General features: G+C 43.8%; 1 protein-coding gene across 7 annotated transcripts in view; it reads right to left on the reverse strand.

Annotated features, from left to right (window-relative positions):
* Positions 1–21517, reverse strand: part of HHAT (hedgehog acyltransferase) — a 390792-nt gene that overhangs the window by 365007 nt on the left and 4268 nt on the right. For all 7 annotated transcript variants that reach the window (XM_030557592.1, XM_030557591.1, XM_030557593.1 and 4 more), the window contains exons 2-3: positions 20706–20854; positions 4185–4252 (exon numbers count right to left, since the gene is read on the reverse strand). In XM_030557592.1, the coding sequence (XP_030413452.1) occupies positions 4185–4252; positions 20706–20796 (159 nt within the window). In that variant the 5' untranslated portion in view covers positions 20797–20854. The remainder of the gene's footprint in view (positions 1–4184; positions 4253–20705; positions 20855–21517) is intronic.

Here is a 21517-nt window from a genome sequence, read left to right on the forward strand (position 1 = left end):
GCAGGGCATCTGGCTGGGAGCACGACACCAGTGGTTAGGGCTGGCTTTAGGGCGATTCAGCCGATTCCCCGGAATCAGGCCGCATGCCCCTAAGAGGGCCCCGCAACGTCCCGAAAGAGCTGCCGCCCAAGTCCCACCACTGTCTTCGGTGGCAGCTCAATTGCTGCTGTGGAGGAAGGTCCCTCCGCCGAAATGCCACCGAAGGCACTGGCAGTCGATTGAGCTGCCACCAAAGTCCCGGCACTGTAGGCGGCGGCAGTTCAATCATTGCTGCTCTCTTCGGTGGCATTTCGGTGGAGCGACCCTTCCTCTGCGGCAGCAACTGAGCTGCTGCCAAAGACAGCGGCGGGACTTTGGCGGCAGCTCCTTCAAATCGGAGGTGCCTAAAGCCGGCCCTGCCAGTGCTCTGAGATCTGCTAGCTGCCGACTGGTCTCCAGGTGTAGTTCAAGGTGTTGGCCATCGCCTATAGAACTCTAAATGGCCTGGAACCAGTCCACATGAGGGATCACCTCTCTCCCTGTGCCATAGTGGCATAGCTGTGGTTAGCAGGAACACTCAAGATGGATTCACCTTGTTATTAAAGAGAAGAAGTTGCTGGTCAGGACTGTGGATCTTGCTCCACATTTGGACCAAAGCAGTATGGAGTTGAAACCTTCTGGGCATAATGCAGAGACCATTTGTTTGACAGGTTCTGGGGGAAGGTTGAGAGCGTGCTCATGGCAGGGGAAGAGGAGGTTCAAGGGACTCTTCTGTTCCTTTGATTTATGGGCTGGCTAAATTAATCTGATACCTATGTACAAGTATTTCATGATGCTCGGTGCTCAGCACTGTGATACTCTAAGTGTTATGACACCTGCAGCTTTTGTCTGAGCATTTACTGTCATTTAAATCTGAAGTAGTAATAAAGCACTCCATGCAGAAGGTGAGTATGAGGCCAATGGACTACATAAGCCCTTGGCACAGAGTGATTTCATCCAAAGGCAATATTAACTTGACTCTATCGATCTATCGATGGCAGCCAGTATCAAGCGGAGTGCCCCAACGGTCTGTCCTGGGGTCAGTTTTGTTCAATATCTTCATTAATGATCTAGAGGATGGCGTGGATTACATCCTCAGCAAGTTTGCAGATGACACTAAACTGGGAGGAGTGGTAGATAAGCTGGAAGGTAGGGATAGGATACAGAGGGACCTAGACAAATTAGAGGATTGGGCCAAAAGAAATTTGATGAGGTTCAACAAGGACAAGTGCAGACTGCTACAGACTAGGGACCGAGTGGCTAGACAGCAGATCTGCAGAAAAGGACACAGGGGTTACAGTGGACGAGAAACTAGATATGAGTCAACAGTGTGCCCTTGTTGCCAAGAAGGCAGCAGGCTAACCACATTTTGCGCTGCCTAAGTAGGAGCATTGCCAGCAAATCGAGGGACGTGATCATTCTCCTCTACTCAACATTGGTGAGGCCTCATCTGGAGTACGGTGTCCGGTTTTGGGCCCCACACTACAAGGAGGATGTGGAAAAATTGGAAAGAGTCCAGTGAAGGGCAACAAAAATTATTATAAGGTTGGAGCACATGACTTATGAGGAGAGACTGAGGGAACTGAGATTGTTTAGTCTGCAGAAGAGAAGAATGAGGGGAGATTTGATAGCTGCTTTCAACTACCTGAAAGGGGGTTCCAAAGAGGATGGATTTAGACTGTTCTCAGTGGTAGCAGATGACAGAACAAGGAGTAACGGTCTCAAGTTGCAGTGGGGGAGGTTTAGGTTGGATATTAGGAAAAACTTTTTCACTAGGAGAGTGGTGAAGCACTGGAATGAGTTACTGAGGGAGATGACGGAATCGCCTTTCTTAGAGGTTTTTAAGGCCCCGCTTGACTAAGCCCTGGGTGGGATGATTTCGTTGGGGATTGGTCCTGCTTTGAGCAAGGGGTTGGACTAGATGACCTCCTTAGGTCCCTCCCAACCCTGATATTCTATGTTTCTATGATCTCTGAGAAGAGTGCACTAAACATGAAGTGGGGACAAGGACCATTGTGCAGTGAGGGTGTGGCCATGAGTAGGTCAGGCCCAACCTTTAGGATCTGCATTTTTAAAGGGGGCTGAGAAGCCCTAATATTAACAGAAATGTTTTTAGATTTTTAAAATACTTTGTTCCTAGTTGGTGATTCAGACGGCCTCCTCATGCCACTGCACAATGGCTCATTGGCTTATCATCATCCCCTGTGGCTATCACACAGACAGAGGCAGCTATTATTTTCACATGACTTTCTTCATATTGTTAACAAGGAAAAGACTAATTTATGTTCAGTGACATCCGTACCTATATGACGAACCATGTTACATGATAAAATGTGTTAAAAAAAATAATCTAACAACTAGTCAATCAATTTAAAAAATATTGTTACAAGTAGTTTGAATTACTACATCAGCACCTAAGCACCCCAGTCTATTACAGTGGCTTTACATCCACATATTGCTATTGTCAAAGATGATTCTCTCTCCCATTGCTGTGTAAAAGTGCCACACAAACAACAGAGGAAACAAACTATGGCCCTGATTCCACAAAGATTTATGCACATGCTTAACATTCTGCTTTTTGAGTTGCTCCCATTGACTTCAATGCAATTGGTCATAGGACACAAAATAAACCAGGTGTCTACATTTTTACAAGATTGGGGTCTGAGGCCTCACTCTTGTAAACAGAGTCTGTGTGTGTAAATCTATGTGTGCCTGCACAGAGCCTCGCTGAACCCAACAAGGCTCCATGCAGGCACTGGGGTCTGCCCATGAGGAACAGACTGCAGGTTCAGGATCCACCTGACTAAGAGAGGAAGGCTGGTCCAGTGGTTAAGGTACTAGCCAACAAGTTGAGAGACTTGGGGTCAGGTCCCTGCTCCACCACAGACTTCTTGTGTGACTTTGGGCAAGTCACTTAGCCTAGCTTGGTCTCAGTGCTCCATCTGTAAAATGGAAATAACAGCATTCTCTACCTCACATGGGTGTTGTGACAAGAAATACATTTCAGCTTCTTAGGTGCTCAGATACTACAGTTATGGAGGCCATGTAAGAGCCTAAGATAGACAGAACAATGTAAACAAAGATGGAAAACACACATTTTTTTCTTTTCTCTGTCTCAGACAAAATAATCTTTGGCTTTACTTGTAACAGCAGTAGAAAATTCTCAAAGAGAAATGTGATTTTTAAATTAATAGTGTTTCTTTAAACATTTATGCTGCAAAAATTATTACCCAGCAAGCTAGACTGAAAACCAGTATAGGGTGACTCTGATGCTCAAACATAAATTTAATAAACTCATGAACAGAATTATCCGATGGGACTGCCTGAAATCGCAAGGGACTGAACTTGATGTTCCTTCCAGTCCCACATCCTAAGCAAAGCCATTATCTAAACAATCAAATGACAAGCAAGAAGGAAAAGCACTGCTGAGGGTGCATAGGGAAGCCAATGCTTTTTAGCAAAACATTGACACCAGAAATTAAGTCATTCTGCTGCTAACATGTACAAAAGGCAGCAACCAAGAGAAAAACTATAATACGAATTTCTAAATCAGGTCACATTGCATCTGGTAAGCCATTTTTCCTCTTGAGGGATGGAAAAACTCGAGTGATCCTTTTTTTTTTTTACACTATTGATTGAGCTTGCGATTCTAAATCAGTATCCAGGACTGGCAAATATCTTCCTTCCCTCCCACTGCAAAACCTGTGGGAAGAGCTGAAGGGAACGAATCCTCCTGTCACATTGGAGGATGCACTTTCCTATGTATTTTTACATGTAGAAAAGATGCTTTACATCATTTTAGAATACAGGATATTTATACTTATTAGTTTCTCTCCCTCTGAGTTCTGTGTTCTTGGACTCAAAGTATTAAAGGTGCCTGGCTTTACAGAGGGAGGGAGGCAAATAATAGGATCCATAAAAATCTGAGTAACTCTTTAAAATACCTCTAAAATAATACTCAACTGAGGAGAGGGAACACATTTTTCAACACATAATAATTCACAGAATATAGTAATCTGTGCCAAGTGTCCTATCTAGGAGCAGAACATTGTAATCATAACAGTTGGTCACAATCCACTTGAAGAAGACTTCAGCTGAATTGCTAGGGATATGAATTTACACTAAACTTACAAACTAAAATGATCAGTAATATTCATTGACCTTACCTTTTTAAGTCCCCAAAACAAAGTATCTTTTTCCAATTCAAATTCTCTTTCAAGTTCCTCTTCATATTCTGCCAAGAATAATACCCCCCATTAATAACAGCTCACCAAAAAAAAATAAGAGTTAATGGGCCTGCAGTGTTAGTTTTTAAACAGTATGAAATTCTTTGTATCTATCTGAAAAACAAACACACAGAAACTGGAAAGAGAGGTTCTTTATGCAGGAAGAAATCAAGAAGGGTAAGGAGGCAGAATCCACCCCCAATCTTTAGGTCTGAACAAAATAGTCACTACTGTAGTCCCTGGTCTTTGATCCTTGCACATTCCCGATTTCTGGCAGATGTATGCATACAACTATGGACCACTGATGTTATTCCTGATCCACGCAGGGCTGGCATGCAGAGTAACCCAACTCCACCATACATTCTGCATGCTGAATCTCCATGTACTGACTGCACAGTCACTCAATCCTCACGCAGTGGAGCACATCATTCTGCAGAGTTGGAGGCCTTCCACAGCCTTTCATCCTTAATGCATGTTTTATTCTATTTCTAAAGAAAACAAAACATGAAAATACGCTGGCTCATGGTCCGTTTCAGTGCAGACAATCACTTCCACGACCAAAATCTAAGCACCAGAGTGATACTATGCTCACCAGTGGAGAAAAAGATGAGAGAAGGCAGGGGAAGGATTTTTTTGTCTTATACTAAATATCACCACAATTGATGATTTAATACATATACATACACATATACACATATCCCTAAACTCTATGTAAAGTATGAACTATTCACAGTCATTGATCACAAATACCATTAGAGAACTCATTTTGTTTTTTTTTTAAAGGTGGGGAGCCATATATTCTGGAAAAAGCAGATATAACCCATGAAATATCTAGCAGGTTCAGCTGAACTATTCCCACAAGTGCATCCCAATCAAACTAACTGTCCTCAAAGCCCACTTCAGATTCCAGCTTGTGAGAGGCTGCCTCAGAAATTCAAGTGTTTAAATATGCTAGTTCAGAAATTGCTTGAAGTGAAAGGCTAAATCCCTGATGAATCACACCTCAGCTTTTCTGTGAAACTTCAATATCTATCTAAAGTTCAAGAGAACACAGTTTCTGCCTCTGACTTTGTGACACACAAGATAAATAGGGGCATGAGGGGGGAGATGCAGTCTTTTCTTATCTAGGAAAATTTCCCTCTTAACTCTAAGACCCTCCTAATCCAGTACTACTGGGTAAAGAACACCTATGAAGACACTTTTACAGGTTGTAATGGAATGGGAGCAAGCTTCCATAGAAGCAGCCCTGGAAACGTGCTGTTCCATAGGTATACATAAAACCTTGTCTCCCTATAACAATAATAATGCTCAGTATTTAGATAGCACTTTATATGTTCAAAGCACTGCAGAGACATTAAGGTCTTAATTAATCAGTTCTTGCAACACCCCCGGGAGGTAAACAGGTCAGTATTATCCCTTATTTACAGATGGAAAGACAGACAGAAAGGTAACAGAACCGCAAAGCCACAGACCAAGTAAGCGAAAGAGGCAGGCTTAGAACTCTAGCCATTCCAGTGAAACACATCAGCTTCCATGTGTTAAATCAATGTAATTAACTGATGAGACCTACAGTGTTGAGAGCATTCTCTTCAAACGGCTTCCCTATGCTCTTCAGTGGTTTCTATTTCACCTTTTAATTACATCATATTCAGACTCCTAGAGAAGCCAAGACAGAATGGATTCTTTTCTTCCAAAACTGCAATTATGGTCAAAAGTTACATTGCCCACTACTTGGCAATTAACTGTGCACACAGCTGGCCTGTGTAACTGTGTGATCTTCTCATTGTTATTCTTCTTCTTCCCCCTATTGTTTGTTGCATCTTTTCTTAATTTATACCCTGATCCTGCAAACTGCTCCAAGTGGGTGAACTCTTGTGCCTTTACAAAGCCTCTAGCACAGGGGTGGGCAATCTGCAGCACGTGAGCTGATTTTCAGCAGCACTCACGCTGCCTGGGTCCTGGCCACCTGTCCAAGGGGCTCTACATTTTAATTTAATTTTAAATTAAGCTTCTTAAACTTTTAAAAACCTTTTTTACTTTACATACAACAATAGTTTAGTAATATATTATAGACTTATAGAAAGAGACCTTCTAAAAATGTTAAAATGTATTACTGGCACGCGAAACCTTAAATTAGAGTGAATAAATGAAGACTTGACACACCACTTCTGAAAGGTTGCCGACCCCTGCTCTAGCCAATAAAGATTTGTGTGCGGGCAAGGGTCCTCTCACACAGAACAGCTTGCAGGGCAAGGGCATTAGACTGTGAGCTGTTTAGAGCAGGAATCTCATCTTCCTGTGTGTTTCACAATTGGGTGCTGATGCTGATTGGAGCTCTGGGTGCTACCATAATACAAAAAATAAATTAGAATAATAATTAAACAGAAAGCAAAGATTAATTGGTACTGTAGCAATTCGCAAAGCAACTCCTGGCCTACCTGAGGTTAATAAAGAGGCAACAAAAACACTCAGCATAATATTAGCAAACTGTAGAGAAAACAGCATGGTTTTATTTTAACCTCCAAGACCAAAAAAGCCATCCATGGGGCACACTCTGAACACAACAGCAAAGGATTCAACTAAGTCTTATCTAGTTTTCACTATTTTTCTATACAAAAGATTTTGGTGCTAGGAATTATAATCTAAAATGAAATTCAACTGTTATGATATAGGTTGGGTTTATTTTACTAATTATAAAATGTAAAGTATATACTGGTCTTCATTTCCAGTGTTTTTAAGCCAGTTTGATATCTCCCTCTAGTGGGAAAAATAAGACACAAGACTTTTATACGACTGCAATACAAATAACGATGATCTTGTAAACCTTTACAGAGAACATATCATGAAGAATCAGTTTTTTTGAAGTGCTTCAGTTTACCATCTTGATAATCAACTAGATCCTGCACACTCTTACACACAAGCTTCACTTTATTCATGTGAGTAGTCCCATTGATATCAGTGGAACTACTCTCATGAACAACATTAAGCACAGGAGTAAGACTGCAAGATGGGGGCCTTACTTAGCATAAAATGCGTGACTAATTAAAATGCAGTAGCATTCAAGATTTATTTCTCTATCGATATTTCCTCTAACCAGGAGTTCCTTTTTAAACATTAAACTGTAAATTTATTTACATGAAAATACCCAAAATATAAGAGCCAAATCATATTTATTATTTCTAAATGTTAAAACTACACCCATCACTTCTCTCTGAGTACACATACAACTCTACATAATAGAAAAGCAACATAAGGATAGCTAAAAAGTAAATTTCCTTCATAAAATATGAGAGTATAAATACACCTTTCTCAAGTGTTCATGTAAAAGCTTTCATGGGCACACACATTAATTACAGGGTTTACTGTCCTCTGGTGAAAAAAAAAACTCCCCTTCCCAAGATATTTAAGTCTTAAGGATTCTTTAGTTTCACTAACATAAAGAAGCAGGAGTAAGGAAATTAACCATCTACTCTCCTATCTACCTCAGAGATTGGGGCTCCAGGAGTTTTTATATTAAAATTCCTCTTGTTCTAATTTCATGAAGTGGTTTTCAAAACTGATCAGAGAAGAAAAATGACTAAAAATGAGACTACTGCTCATTACTGTCCGTTGGTGATTTCCCCTGCACACAACGGAATTTAAAGCATTATTCCGCTCTCACGTAAAATGGTTTGACTTTTAAATTGGAAAAAACAAGCACACCAACAAACAAAAAGAAATCACACACCTCCTGCATCAAGGTTTGATGAAGCAAATGGATAACGGGATTTCCTAAATACATAAATCTCTGTGAAAAACAAATAGCGGCAATATTGCAATCTGTCAAATCTATTTTGTTATTTTCAGCAATTCATAAAGAAACCTCAAGGTACTCTTCATGCAACCGAATACATTGTGGAAGTCTTGAAAAATGTTTCCTTGTTCAGAAGCAAGTTGGTGAGTATGGTTGTGAATTAGTATTATTCCAAGGGTAGAGCATGTCAGATGACACATTCCTGTGTAGCGCTTAATTCGATTTTCATGGATCGACTGCGAGGTAGTGCAGACGCAGCACTGCGTAACTTTACTTAGTTGGCCTCCAGGTGGTGTCCCACAACGCTCATCTGTGAGCATTCTGGAGATCATTCTCAACTCTACTGCACTGCAGCCTGGTACACAGGAAACAGCCCCTCCCCTGCTAAAGCCCCAGGATTTGTTTATTTCCCATTTCCTGTTTGATCAACATTGGGAGCATGCCAGCTTGAGCACAGCTGATCACTGAGACTAAGTGCCCCAAACGCGCTCCAGCATGGTCTGCACAGGAGGTGGTGGATCTCATCGCTGTGTGGGGAGAAGCGTCTGTGCAGGCAGAGCTCCAATTCAGCAGAAGAAACGCTGATATCTATGCAAAGATTACTTGTAGAATGGGGGAGAAGGGCTACACGAGGGACACACAGCACTGCCATGTGAAAATACAAGAACTTTGCCAAGTGTACCAGAAGACAAAGGAGGCAAACAGTCATTCTGGTGCTAAAACCCACACATGCCAGTTCTACAATGAGCTGCATGCGATTCTCGGGGGTGACCCTACCAGTACCCCCACAAGCAATGTGGACACTTCACAGGTGTGAGAGTCTAGGGACAACAAGGACGATATGGTGGAAGAGGAAGAAGAGGAGGAGAATGGGAGACAGTCAAGTGGTGGATCCATTCTCTCCAAGAGTCAGGAAATATTTTTAACTCTGGAGCCCTCTGGGTCGCAGGACATCACAGTGGCCAACTGTGATGCCGGGGAAGGTACCTCTGGTGAGTGTACAGTTACAATCAAAGTCCAGTTAAACTTTAGAGGGCACACGCGTTCGGTGGTATTGCATGTTTACTCTGAAGAAAAAGCGAGGTGCTGTGGTTCTCTGCTTACAAGAGGCCACTCCAGCTACACGCAGGTGGCCCCTGGAAAAGACTGTTTATGTGGACTGGGATAGCCCAGGAATCTTCCATGTATATCTCCAGGAAACTTTCATGGAGGTACTCTGCAATCCTTTGCAGAAGGTTTCTGGGCAGGGCAGTCTTATTTCTTCCACCATGGTAGGACACTTTCCCATGCAACTGCTGAATTAATTCTGCTGGCATCATCGTGGTACACAGCATAACAGCATAAGGACCAGGTCTATACCCAGACATTTGCAGCATCTCCTTTCTTTCTGCCTGTTACCCTCAGGAGATTGATATCACACAGGGTCGCCTAGGGAAAACAGGGGATGTTTTCATTAAAAGTGCTCTTACAAGAAAAAAAATAAAAAACGGTATGTAGACCCACCCAGCCCCCCATATCCCAGATCGCCAAACCAAGTGGCCACTAATGTGCCTTTAATGTGCTTGGCATGGGTCGGCAAGTAGTTTAAAGTGGCTGATAGGGGACTGGGGCCCCACATGAGAGATTCTGCAATTTGGGAGTGAAAACGTCCCCTCCCTCCCCCCCAGCCCCATTCATAAACAGCTTCCCGTGGTGCTATGGGGAAGGGCCATTGTTCGACTAACTACCTCTACTCCCAACATGCACCTGCAAGAGACTTCATCAAAAGTGCGGTCACCCATGACCTGGGGGGCCCTACTCACCATGGCTGGAGCAGCAAAATGGCACAGCAAATGGTTATTCTGATTATGTTATGGCTTGCACGTAGAGTAATAAGTTTTGGGGGTTTGTTTTGTGGGGTTATTTTGTTTGTTTGTTTTTTATGAAAACGGCCTTGCTATGGAAACATTTTAGTCATGTACAATGGCTCCTTTATTTTTTCCCTATGACTGACAGCTTCAGCATGTCATCAACACCTGAAAGCAGACTTTCACTGATTAGGAGGAGGAGAAAGAGAACACAAGAGGACATGTTCACCGAAATAATGAATGTCTCTGGGACAGCTGACAGAGAACTGAGAGTATGGAGGATTTCAGTATCCGAGAAGTTAGACATGGACATGAAGAGCAGGAAAGCTGCCAATAAGCAAGAGCGTGCGGTGCAGGATGAGATGCTTCGGATTATAAGGGACCAAGCAGATATGTTGAGGCATCTGGTTGAACTGCAGGAACACAAACAGGAGGGTAGAGTCTCTCTCCAGACCCTCGTGGACAGCCAGTGAGCATCGCCTGACACAGAATCACCCTCCGCCAAGTGTTCCATGAGGCGTGGGTGAACAGTCCATTATCCTTTTCACTTACACAGGTGGAGGCTACAAGGAACAAAAGGCGCCCATTCACAGACCTTTGATGGTCTGGAATGCAGTGTTATGTTACACAGCTGAAAATATCAGAGTAGCCGCCATGTTAGTCTGGATCTGTAAAAGCAGCAAAGAGTCCTGTGGCACCTTATAGACTAACAGACGTTTTGGAGCATGAGCTTTCGTGGGTGAATACCCACTTCGTCAGATGCATCTGTTTCTCCTGTTCCAACTTTACAACCCCTTTCCCCCAAGGTTACCTTAATTTTTTTCTGTTCTCCCTCTTTACTTATGTTTGTTAAATGAGTAAATGGATTCAAGAAATAAATGTTCTTTATAAGTAGAAGCAGTGAGCTTGGGTCGGGAATTGGCTTTACAGGGAGAGTGATACAAGGCAGGTAAAGGTTTGGGAAAGCACAATGCAGACAAGCAGCTCACATTACCGTGACTCATTATTGAAATGGCTTTTCAAAGCCTCACGGATACACAGCACCCCTTGGTGTGCTCTTCTTATTGCCCTGGTGTCTGGCTGCTCAAAAATGGCTGTCATGCGATCTGTCTCAACTGCCCACCCCTGCAGAAAATCCCCCCCTTTTTTTCCACAGATATTACGGCGCACACAGCAGGCAGCTATAATCGTGGGGATGTTCTCTTCACTAAGGTCCAACCTTGTTAGTAAACTTCTCCAGCGCCCTTTCAAATGACCAAGGGCACATTCAACCACCATTTCTCACTTGCTGAGCCTATGGTTGAACCATTCCTTATTGCTGTCCAGACAGCTGGTGTATGGCTTCAGGAGCCATGGGAGCACGGGGTAGGCTTGGTCCCCCCAGGATAACTACAGGCATCTCAATATCATCAATGTCATTTTGTAGTCAGGAAAGAAAGTCCCGGATTTCAGCTTTTTGAACAGACCCAAACTCCTAAAGATGCACGCGTCATGAACCTTTCCCAACCATCCTACATTGATATCGATGAAATGCTCCGTGATCCACCAGTGCTTGCAATACCACTGAAAAGTATCCCTTTTGGTTTATGTAACCTCTGGCAAGATGGTCTGGTGCCAAGACTGGGATGTGCGTGCCATCTATCACCCCACTGCAATTAGGAAACCTCATTGCGGCAAAACCATCCACTATGTCTGCACATTTCCCAGACTCACTACCCTTCATGGCAGAAGTCAATTAATGGCCCTGCACACCTGGAGCACAGCAGCTCCCACAGTTGATTTATCTACACCAAATTGATTCTCTACTGACTGATAACTGTCCGGCTCTGCAAGCTTCCAAATAGTGATCATCACTCGCTTCTCCACTCTCAGAGTAGCTCTCATTTTTGTGTTGCTGAATTGCAGGGCAGGGGAAAGCTCTGCACAAAGTTCCTGTAAGGGAGCCTTCTGCATTCGAAAGTGCTGCAGCCACTGCTCGTCATCCCATACCTGCTAAATGACACGGTCCCACCAGTCAGTGCTTGTTTCACAGGACCAGAAATGGTGCTCAACAGAGTGCAGCTGCTCTGTGACTGCCAGCAGCAACTGTGAATTGTTTTTTTCAATGGCTTGCAACAGGACTGCTTGCAGGACATCGCTATGTTCCATATGGAAGACTCTACTTCAGCTCTGGAAATACTGCAGGAGAAGGAGCAAGGTGTTTGAGATGCTAGCAGCAAGAGTGCACAACTGAGCGTGCTCCATGCTCCTGGGGTCATGGCATATCCGCCACAATCTTAAGGCATGAAAACCACTAGGTTGTTTGCTATTGAGCACAGTGCACCATGGGATGCCGATGCAATGTTCCCATTCTCCCCTGGGACAATGTTTTGGTTCCATGAGGCATTGCACAAACTTCCCAAAACACACTGTGGCAAGTTGCACTTTGGGACAGCTACCCATAATGCACTGTTTTGTGCATCAACACAGGCACTGCTAGTGAGGGTGCACTCCATCGAGACAATGAGCATGGTGTGACCACGCACAATCAACTTTATTAATTCAGAGGATCGAAGTTGAATTAGATAAAGTTGACTTAATTTTGTAGTGTAGACAAGCCTTTAGAGCAACCACCACAGCAAGAAAAGAACCAATGTGCAGCAAAACACTCTACAGTGAGACAACATCAGAGAAAACATAATTAGACAAGACAGCTTTGAGTAAATAGATGGAAACAGACGCATACAGCTGTACTGTATCACACTATATAATTCTACTGCTTAATTATTTGCAGAGGAAACACATTATAACGGGTCGGCAATCTTTTAGAAGTGGTGTGCTGAGTCTTCATTTATTCACTCTAATTTAAGGTTTTGCGTGCTAGTAATACATTTTAACGTTTTTAGAAGGTCTCTTTCTGTAAGTCTGTAATATATAACTAAACTATTGCTGTATGTAAAGTAAATAAGGCTTTTAAAATGTTTAAGAAGCTTCATTTAAAATTAAATTAAAATGCAGAGCCCTCTGGAACAGCGGCCAGGACCTGGGCAGCGTGAGTGCCACTGAAAAGTAGCTTGCGTGCTGTCTTAGGCACACGTGCCATAGGTTGCCTACCTCTGCATTATTACATATAATACTCATTTAATCTTCTAATAACTCTCCTGTTTTTGTAATTAAAAAGTGGCCATAATCTCTTTTTTCATCTTGTTATACGTCATTTATTAGAAGTACCATATATATTATTTGCAGCAAAGTCTCTTATAGAATAGTCATCAGATAGAGAGGACTCATTTCTTCCTAAATGCCCACAAAGACACAGATTTCTAAAACTAGCAAAGGTGGTGTTGAATGAAGAGTGAACTTGGTGCACTTTCAATGTTATTAGGTAAATAAACAGCTGCATAAGATGGGTGTCACCATGGTCCTTTCTCATGGAGCTCCCTGGGACTCAGTCTGTGGCATCTGCCACCACAGTCCAGTCACAAGAAGCTCTGTGGCTGAGAGCCGCACAGTCTGCCCCTTCTGGAGATGTCAATAACCACAAAAAGTGAACACAAGTGAACTGTCCTATGGGTGTGGTAAGACTGTCTTCCTTCAGAGGGCTTCCGAGAAACTGAGGCTCCCTATTGGGCTCACAGGCAAATATAGAAGAATAGTCCCATCAAAAGTGGATCAGCATGGGCCCTCCCTAACTTCAGGGAGGAGCCATTGCTTGTCCAAGGAGCTCTTGCTTTCAGCCAGCTCTGATCCAGGAGTTGGGGACTGGAGGTCCACTCTCCTCTCTAGTCTGCCACCAAACGGTGCTCTGCTTTCCCCTTCTAAGTGCCTCCCTCCAACTCTGGCATCTCTCAGAGGTGTAGAGGGGTGGAGCTGACTTGGAGTAAATGAGCTAGTATGGACCATGTTGCCCAATGTGGGGTCTGTACACACTCTCTCACTCAAGATGGCATTTGGGGAACCAGGGCTAGCTTCTCCCAATTCCTTGGGGGGTGGGGGGAAATCAGTATTCTGATCAGCCTTTCCACCCTGTGTTACAACAGGAAGGTGTACGGCTGGAGAGAGAAGTATCAATGCATAAGCCAAGGGTTCATGTGTTTCACAATGTTCAGCTACCTCAGAAAAGCATTACTCTTGGGGGAATTCTACGTCACTGCGCAGTGCAGAATTTTGCAGAATGCTGTTTCCACCGCAGAATTTCTGGCTGCCACTAGGGGCCCCTGGACTCTGCAGAGCCCAGCTCACAATGAGCAGAGCACCCAGCCTGGTGGGGCTGGAGGCAGCACACTCTTTGATCCAGCCTGCAGCTGGGCTCTAGGGGGAGAGGTGTGTGGGTGTCTGGGCTGCGGGCTGCCCTGTTGCTGGGCTCTGTGGGGAGTGGAGTGTGTTCTGCAGCTGGGCTCTGAGGGGAATGGGAGTGCAGATGTCTGGGTTCTGGGAGCCCCACCCAGCCCTCTTCAGCACCCCCCAGCTGGAACTGGGTTGTTGTAGGGGTTTCTTTAAAGCTCTACTGTGGGAAAGAATTTTTATTGTTGTCTGTATTTTTTATATACTTGTCGACAGGTATTTTGAAATAAATTACCAAAATAATTGAAACTGGAGTGATTATATTGTGTTATTTTGACAAATAAAATATGCAAAATTTTGCAGAATTTTTAATTTTTTGGTGCAGAATTCCCTCAGGAGTAAAGCATGAATGGATTTCCAAGCAGGTAATATCAGCGAGAAACCACAGTCCATTTCACCACCAGTCCTTTGTTTTCTATCTCTGGGTATGCTGGCTTCAGAGAAAAAGCTTGAGGCTTAATATATAGCTCAGGGTCTTTTCCCAGTCTACCTCCTCTGATTTTACTGCCCCCAGGGCCACCTTCAGAGTGTCCATCTGCCAAAAAATCTGGGCTATACAGAACAGGCTCTTCACACAGATGGTCTTTCAATGTCTGAAAAGCCTTTTCGCTGGCTTCTGCCTCATATGTCCTTAATTAAGTCTATGACAGGGACTGCTATCATAGAGATCCATGGCAGAAGCCTGGCAGTAGTAACCCATGAGCCCCAAAAACTTCCAAACCTGTTTTTTGGTTGTTGGGAATTAGTAGACTTTTATGGCCTGGATCTTGTCCACTGGGAACTATACCTGGCCCTTCTCCAAAGAATATTCCAGGTTGGTGGTCTCCTGCTCCTTTCCAATGCTACATTTTATCAGGTTCATGGTCAGCCCAGCTTCCTGCAGGAAACAGAGAACGGCACTGATCTGTTCTAGATGGGCCTCCCAGCCCCAGTTACAGATGACATCATCAAGATAGGCTGCCCCGTATGAGCCATGTGGTCTGCAAACTTGGTCCATGAGTCATTGGAACAATGCTGTTGCTCCACGGAGGCTAAAATGAAACTGATATAAGCCAAATGAGGTGATGAAAGCAGTTTTCTCACATGATTCTGATGTGAGCAGCATCTGCCAGCATCCTTTTGTCAGGTCTAACGTTGTGATATATTGGGCCTCTCCCAGCAAGTCCAGTAGTTCAGCCACCCAGGGCATGGGATATGTGTCAAATTTAGAGACAGCATTAACCTTTCTAAAGTCTATGCAGAACTGGATGGCACCATCCAGTTTAGGGACCACTCCAATGGGACTTTGTATGTCGCTATGAGGCTCTTCAATGACTCCTAACTCCAGCATGTCACAGAGTTCTAGCTTCACTGCATCACACATTTTTCAGGGAAGCAACTGAGGGTTCTCCCAGATATCGTGGCTCCATTTGGACATGGTAGTGAAGTAGATGGGTTCATCCCAGCCGGAATGAAAATATCATGGAGAAGGTGTTCACCAACTGTCATACTTGGACCCTCTGCTTCAAGAGGAGGTTCTCTCATATTTGCACAGGGTCAGGATCATGAGAGGTGAATGCTTGGAGTCCCAATTCTGGTTCCAGTGGCAAGGGACTAAGAACAAGCCTTCACAGGCCTCCCAGGGTTTCAGGAGGTTAACATGCTAGACCTGCCTTGTCCTTCTCATCTCTGAACTGGCCCCACCAGACTTACTTTGGATGTCCTTGATACTTGGCCAGTAACTTGGAGAGGAGAACCAGTCCCTAGGTTAAATATATGCTTATATGTTCCTTTGTTATAACCTCACTCCTGGGCCTGTTGAGCATGAAGGAGATTTTCTTTGGCTAAGGCCCCCAGGATTTTGAGCCTCTCCTGGAGCTTTGGGATGCAGTGTACAATATTCTCTGTTTTTGCAGTCTGTTCCTCCCACATCTCTTGTACAAGGTCCAGGATAGCCCCTGGTTGTCTTCTGTGCAAAAGCACAAAGAGGGAAGATCCAGTAGATGACTGGGGTACCTCCTGAATGGCAATTAAAAGGGGGTGCAACTACCAGAGTTTTGGTCACCCCTTCAAGGCCAACAATCTGGCACTCAGGACAGAAACTTCAGAAATCTATGACCTCTTGGTGAACTCTGGGCCAGTAGAAGCAGCCCACAATCCCAGCTGGGATCTTCTCACATGACCTCATGCCAATGAGACCAGGGAACAAAGAGTTGTGATTGAATATCACTGGTCTGTCAGTCTCTCTCGTGATGGTACAATTGCTCAGCCCAGAGCTCACATCAGGAGTACTGCCTTGCTCAATGCAGGTCTATCACCTCCCCATTGACTATCAACAACTGGTCACAGCCCTAGCTCAGGGTTTCATCTTCTGTCTGATCTCTGACAAAGTCGGACCCTCTAGAGAAGATATTCCCTTCCGGTAAGGGCTCCAGCATCATTTCATTATTAGGCAGAATTTACGGGGAGCTTCCCATTGGCCAGACCCACCCTCCAAGGTCCAACTCCTCCCCTAAACCTGCCAGGAGTCTGAGTCCACCATCTCTCAGGGTCTCCTAAATTAGCACCTCCAAGAACTCGGGGTTGTCCTAAATCCACCCGGAATCTCTGAAAAATATTCCCAATCCCATCCCAAGATAATGGGGTAGGTCAGCATCAAGGCCAGCCCCCTCTACAGTCAGTTGCACACACATACTAGGATAGGGTTTGACACCCTGTGAACACACTAAGAAAGGGCCACTGGATCTGGAAACAGGTGGTTCTGAACCAGAGTCAACTACACCTGGAATCAGCCAGGCCGATATCCCAGAGCTCTGTCCTATTTATCTAGGCATGGACAGTCAGTTTAGCCAGAGTCAAATTACAGGCTCAGCTTTCTTCCATACACACATGCAAGGCTTTGGAGCTGTGCTCTGGCTCCGCTCCAGCTCCAGGCAAAAACCTGCACCTCCACTGCTCCGGAGCTGCTCCACGCTCCAGCTCTGGGCTCCGCTCCAAAGCCCTACACACATGTCTACAACTATAGTCCATATGGGGCATTTGTGATACAGGTGTCTTGGGCACCCATGTGAAAACCAATGCCCAATGCTTGCCAGGTGGGCTCCAGCCTTGGGCCTTATGCAAGAGGGAGTCCCTGCTTATACAGCTCCCCTCCTCTTGCCTCCTGGTTTTAGTGGCGAGGAGATGACTGGGGCCCCAGGGTTCCTCATCCAGGCTTGGGCCTAGAGCAACTGAGTTTCCTAATGGAGACGAGAAAAGGGCCCCACAGATTGCTAGAGCCCTTAAAGACTGGTGCCTCTACGCCCAGAATTGAGACCTCCATCCATCATTCCTCGCAGCTGGGTTCTTTTTCAACTCTAAGGACCTCTTTTGCCTCTGGCAGCTTCTTAAGCGATGTCCCTGAAGCTACTGCAGTGACCAGATAGCTCTCCATAAGTAGGGTGACCTGATGTCCTGTTTTTAAAGGGACAGTCCAGTTTCTTGGGACTTTTTCTTATATAGGCGCCTACTACCCTCACCCCCATCCCGTTTTTTCACAGTTGCTATTTGGTAACCCTATCCATACGCTGGACTGCAGCAGCTAGTGTTTCAGACCAGAGTTTGAACACCCAGTCCCTACTCCAGCCAGCAGTATGTGGGAGAACTGCTCTACAAACACAAGCTCAGCAACCTGGACTCTAGTCCAAGTTTTCAGCTTCAACCATCACCAACACAGGTCCTACAACTTCTCAGTCACTACATAGGACCAGGCTCCATGGAGGTATTTCTATTCATGGTACAGCATGAGTAGGTCTCCTCCATGATGTCAAGGTAGTTCAATGCAGTCACTTTCACCAAGGCATATTCTTGCATTGTTGCTGCATCCAGCCCTCAGTAGGCAGCCGTGCAGGCCTGGATCAGATGAGGCATTAACTTGACGGCCCACTGCTGAGGTGGCCACTGGGCTGCCTGCCATTACCATGCACTTGAATGTCACACGGAAAGCCTCCAAGTCATCCTAGGGGCCTATTTTTGTGACATTCACTGGCATGGCCACAGCCAGGAGGGCTGGGCATATGGATCCTAGAGGTGAAACCTCAGCGGGCCCCTGAGGTCCTTTTAAGGCCATCATTTGTTGGACTAGCCTTTGCTGCTGCAGGAGCTGCTGCTGCTGGGCTGCCTTTTCCTGCTGCTAGTTCTCAGTCATCCGGTGTAGGAAATGTTCCACAAGAAATGAACACAAGCAAACTGTCCTATGGGTGTGGTAAGGTTCTGTTCTTTCACAGGGTTTATGATAAACTGTGGCCCCAGCTGTGCACTCAGGCTAATATAAGAGAATAGTCCCATTAAAAGTGTATCAGCATCAGGCTCTCCCTTCTTTAGGGAGGGGATATAGGTCAGAGGTCATCTGAGGAGCTTTTGCCTTCCACCAGTCTTTCCTGGAACTGAGGACTGGAGCTCTCTCTCCTCCCTGGTTTGCCACCAACTATACTATGTTCTCGCCTTTTAGGCGCCTCTCTTATCTCTCAGCGTTACGGCAGGGTGAAGCTGACTGAGCCCCCACTAGCTCGTTAGCCTTGAGTTGCTCAGAATGTGATTTGTATATCCCAATCACAATGGGAAATATGGATAGTTGAGTTGTCAGGAACAACAGTGAATGAAGAATTAATTATAGACAGAAGGCCTCAATCTGCAAAGACCATGATCATGCAAAGACTTAAGCACGTGGTCAATTTTACACACTGAGTAATCCCACTGACTTCAGTTGAACTATTCCAATGGACAGTTTCAGAGTAGCAGCCGTGTTAGTATGTATCTGCAAAAAGAACAGGAGTACTTGTGGTACCTTAGAGACTAACAAATTTATTTGGGCATAAGCTTTCGTGGGCTACAGCCCACTTCTATGGATGCATAGAATGGAACATATATTGAGGAGATATATATACATATACAGAGAGCAAGAAAAGGTGGGAGTTGTCTTACCAACTCTGAGAATCCAACTTGTTTTTTTCTCTTAATTAATTGGCCTCTCAGAGTTGGTAAGACAACTCCCACCTTTTCTTGCTCTCTGTATATGTATATATATCTCCTCAATATATGTTCCATTCTATGCATCCGATGAAGTGGGCTGTAGCCCACGAAAGCTTATGCTCAAATAAATTTGTTAGTCTCTAAGGTGCCATAAGTACTCCTGTTCTTATTCCAATGGAACGACTCACAATGTGCAAAGTTAAGCACATTCTTAAATGTCTTCCTGGACTAGGGTCCAGACAGGCATGTGTGAAAGACATTGGCATTGATTTTACAATACACTGTGCAGTATTTCAGGCTAATGGTTAGTAAAGATATAAGGAGGGAGATGACAATGAAGCTGCAGGAGAAATAGAAGCTTTCCTGAAATATTCGATTCTGTCATTTTGAGAGGGAGAAAGTTCTGCAGCTGCAGTATCTATTGTATTGTAGGAAAAAAAGGATCATTAAAAAGTCCTTCACAAAAATTGTTTCAGACTATTATATACAACAACGTTTGCGGCATGTGTCCAGTGTTAAATGATTGATGCCTCTCAACTCCAGCACAGAAGCTGTTATAGCAATTCCTTTTGGTATGCATAACTCACAGATCTATATGGGTTAGCTGTCAATTATGTACTCCTTCCCAGGCACGGAACAGTTTTCCCCTCAGGTATGAAATACTGACAGAAGAACACTGTTAATTTGAGTGATTAAAAGCAGGACATTTTATGAGAGAAAAATATAATCCCCTTTCCTCACTAATTCTGAAACTTTTGAATTAGACTGGGCAACTCCCACTAGGAAGCATTTACTCACATGAACTCAACAAGCTTCCGACCAGGTCCAATGAGCATAAGTGTTTACAAAACTGAGGACTGAGTGACTTGCCCAAAGCCACAGGAATAAAGTGTCAGAGAGTAGAACTCAAAAGCTCCTGGATTCTAGTCCTGCACCCAGACCATTCCTGTCTCTCACAATTTTAATAAGGGTCCTGATCTTGCAAACACTTGTGCATGTGCTAAGCTTTAAGCACATCTATAGACCCTCTGATTTTAATGAGACTACTCACAGGCTTAAACACCTGTGTAAGTATGCAGAAGATCAGGGCCTTATTTCTCAGACGAAATACACTACAAAACTATAAAGAAAAAACATGTATTTATTCCTATACATAGCATATTTATAATTTGATCTATTAAAGGCAATATATCATTTAAATGCAAATGTCAAGATACCCCTTTCCTACTGTCCTCCAAACACCATAAACACCAGCTCTGAATAAGTTTGACAAAAGACTCCTTGCAGAGCTTGCCCCTCCTGCTATTTTTTTTATATACTGTTGGTTCTCAGTTAGAGAGAGGATATAGGTACCTTCAGTTCAAAAGTCTCAGAGAGAAACGCTGCTAGAGCCTGTCTGGAAAATAAACTAATGCATTAAATAATAAAGCCAGCCAATAATTGACTTGCATGAACCTCAAAGGCAAGAAGCAATACAAAAAAACGAACAGGGCAGCCTTACAGACTTACCTCTGGAGACTTTGTACACTTCATAGAAGGAATAAAAGTGGAAGCCAAGTGAAAGAAGCAGGTAAAGAAACATTTCCCATAGTGGCAGCATCACTACTTGCAACGTTAAAGTTTCTCTGGCCTCCTGATGATATCCTTGTTGTTAGCTTCTGAAAAACAGTAAGCAAAATTATACAAAGTAGTTCAGTATGGTGTGTATTTAATAGCAACAACCAGGGACATAATGCAAAAAAGGCACATACTTTTTGGTGGCCAAGTGACATATCCTGCAGTTTTCTGAATCTTTGCAACGTTTTATAATCAGTATGAGAAAATGGCAGTGCACACCCACCAATCCAAAATGTCAGTTTGGAATTCCTTTCCTCAAATCAAGTCCTCACTCACATGCTACATGTTGACAGTGGATGAGCCTTTCCAGAGTAACTATTCTTTGGCTTCAAGCTGAAACTTACAAAGCCTCTCAGTGTTCTGGCCACTTGCTTTCAAAGTAACAACAAGTCTAAAAAAGTTTATTTTTAATGCTGGCTTTTTTTTTTCCTTTTCAAAAGGATTAATGTGGGAAGTAACTATCACTCATTGCTTTTCTATACAAAACAGGCCAATTTATGGTATTTTAATGTACAATATAAAAATTTAAATCTTACTTTCAATTCAAACAAATACAGGAATCCATCAACTAAATTCCATATCAGAAGTATGCCGTATAAAACAAGAACAGATTTGAATGATAAGGGTAATCATGTGACACTTTTAGGACCCTGAAATTTAAAAAATAAAATCACAAATACATAGAAAGACCTATGCCATTATCA

Source organism: Gopherus evgoodei, chromosome 3 (assembly GCF_007399415.2).
Source record: "Gopherus evgoodei ecotype Sinaloan lineage chromosome 3, rGopEvg1_v1.p, whole genome shotgun sequence".
NCBI classification, from domain to species: Eukaryota; Metazoa; Chordata; order Testudines; family Testudinidae; genus Gopherus; species Gopherus evgoodei.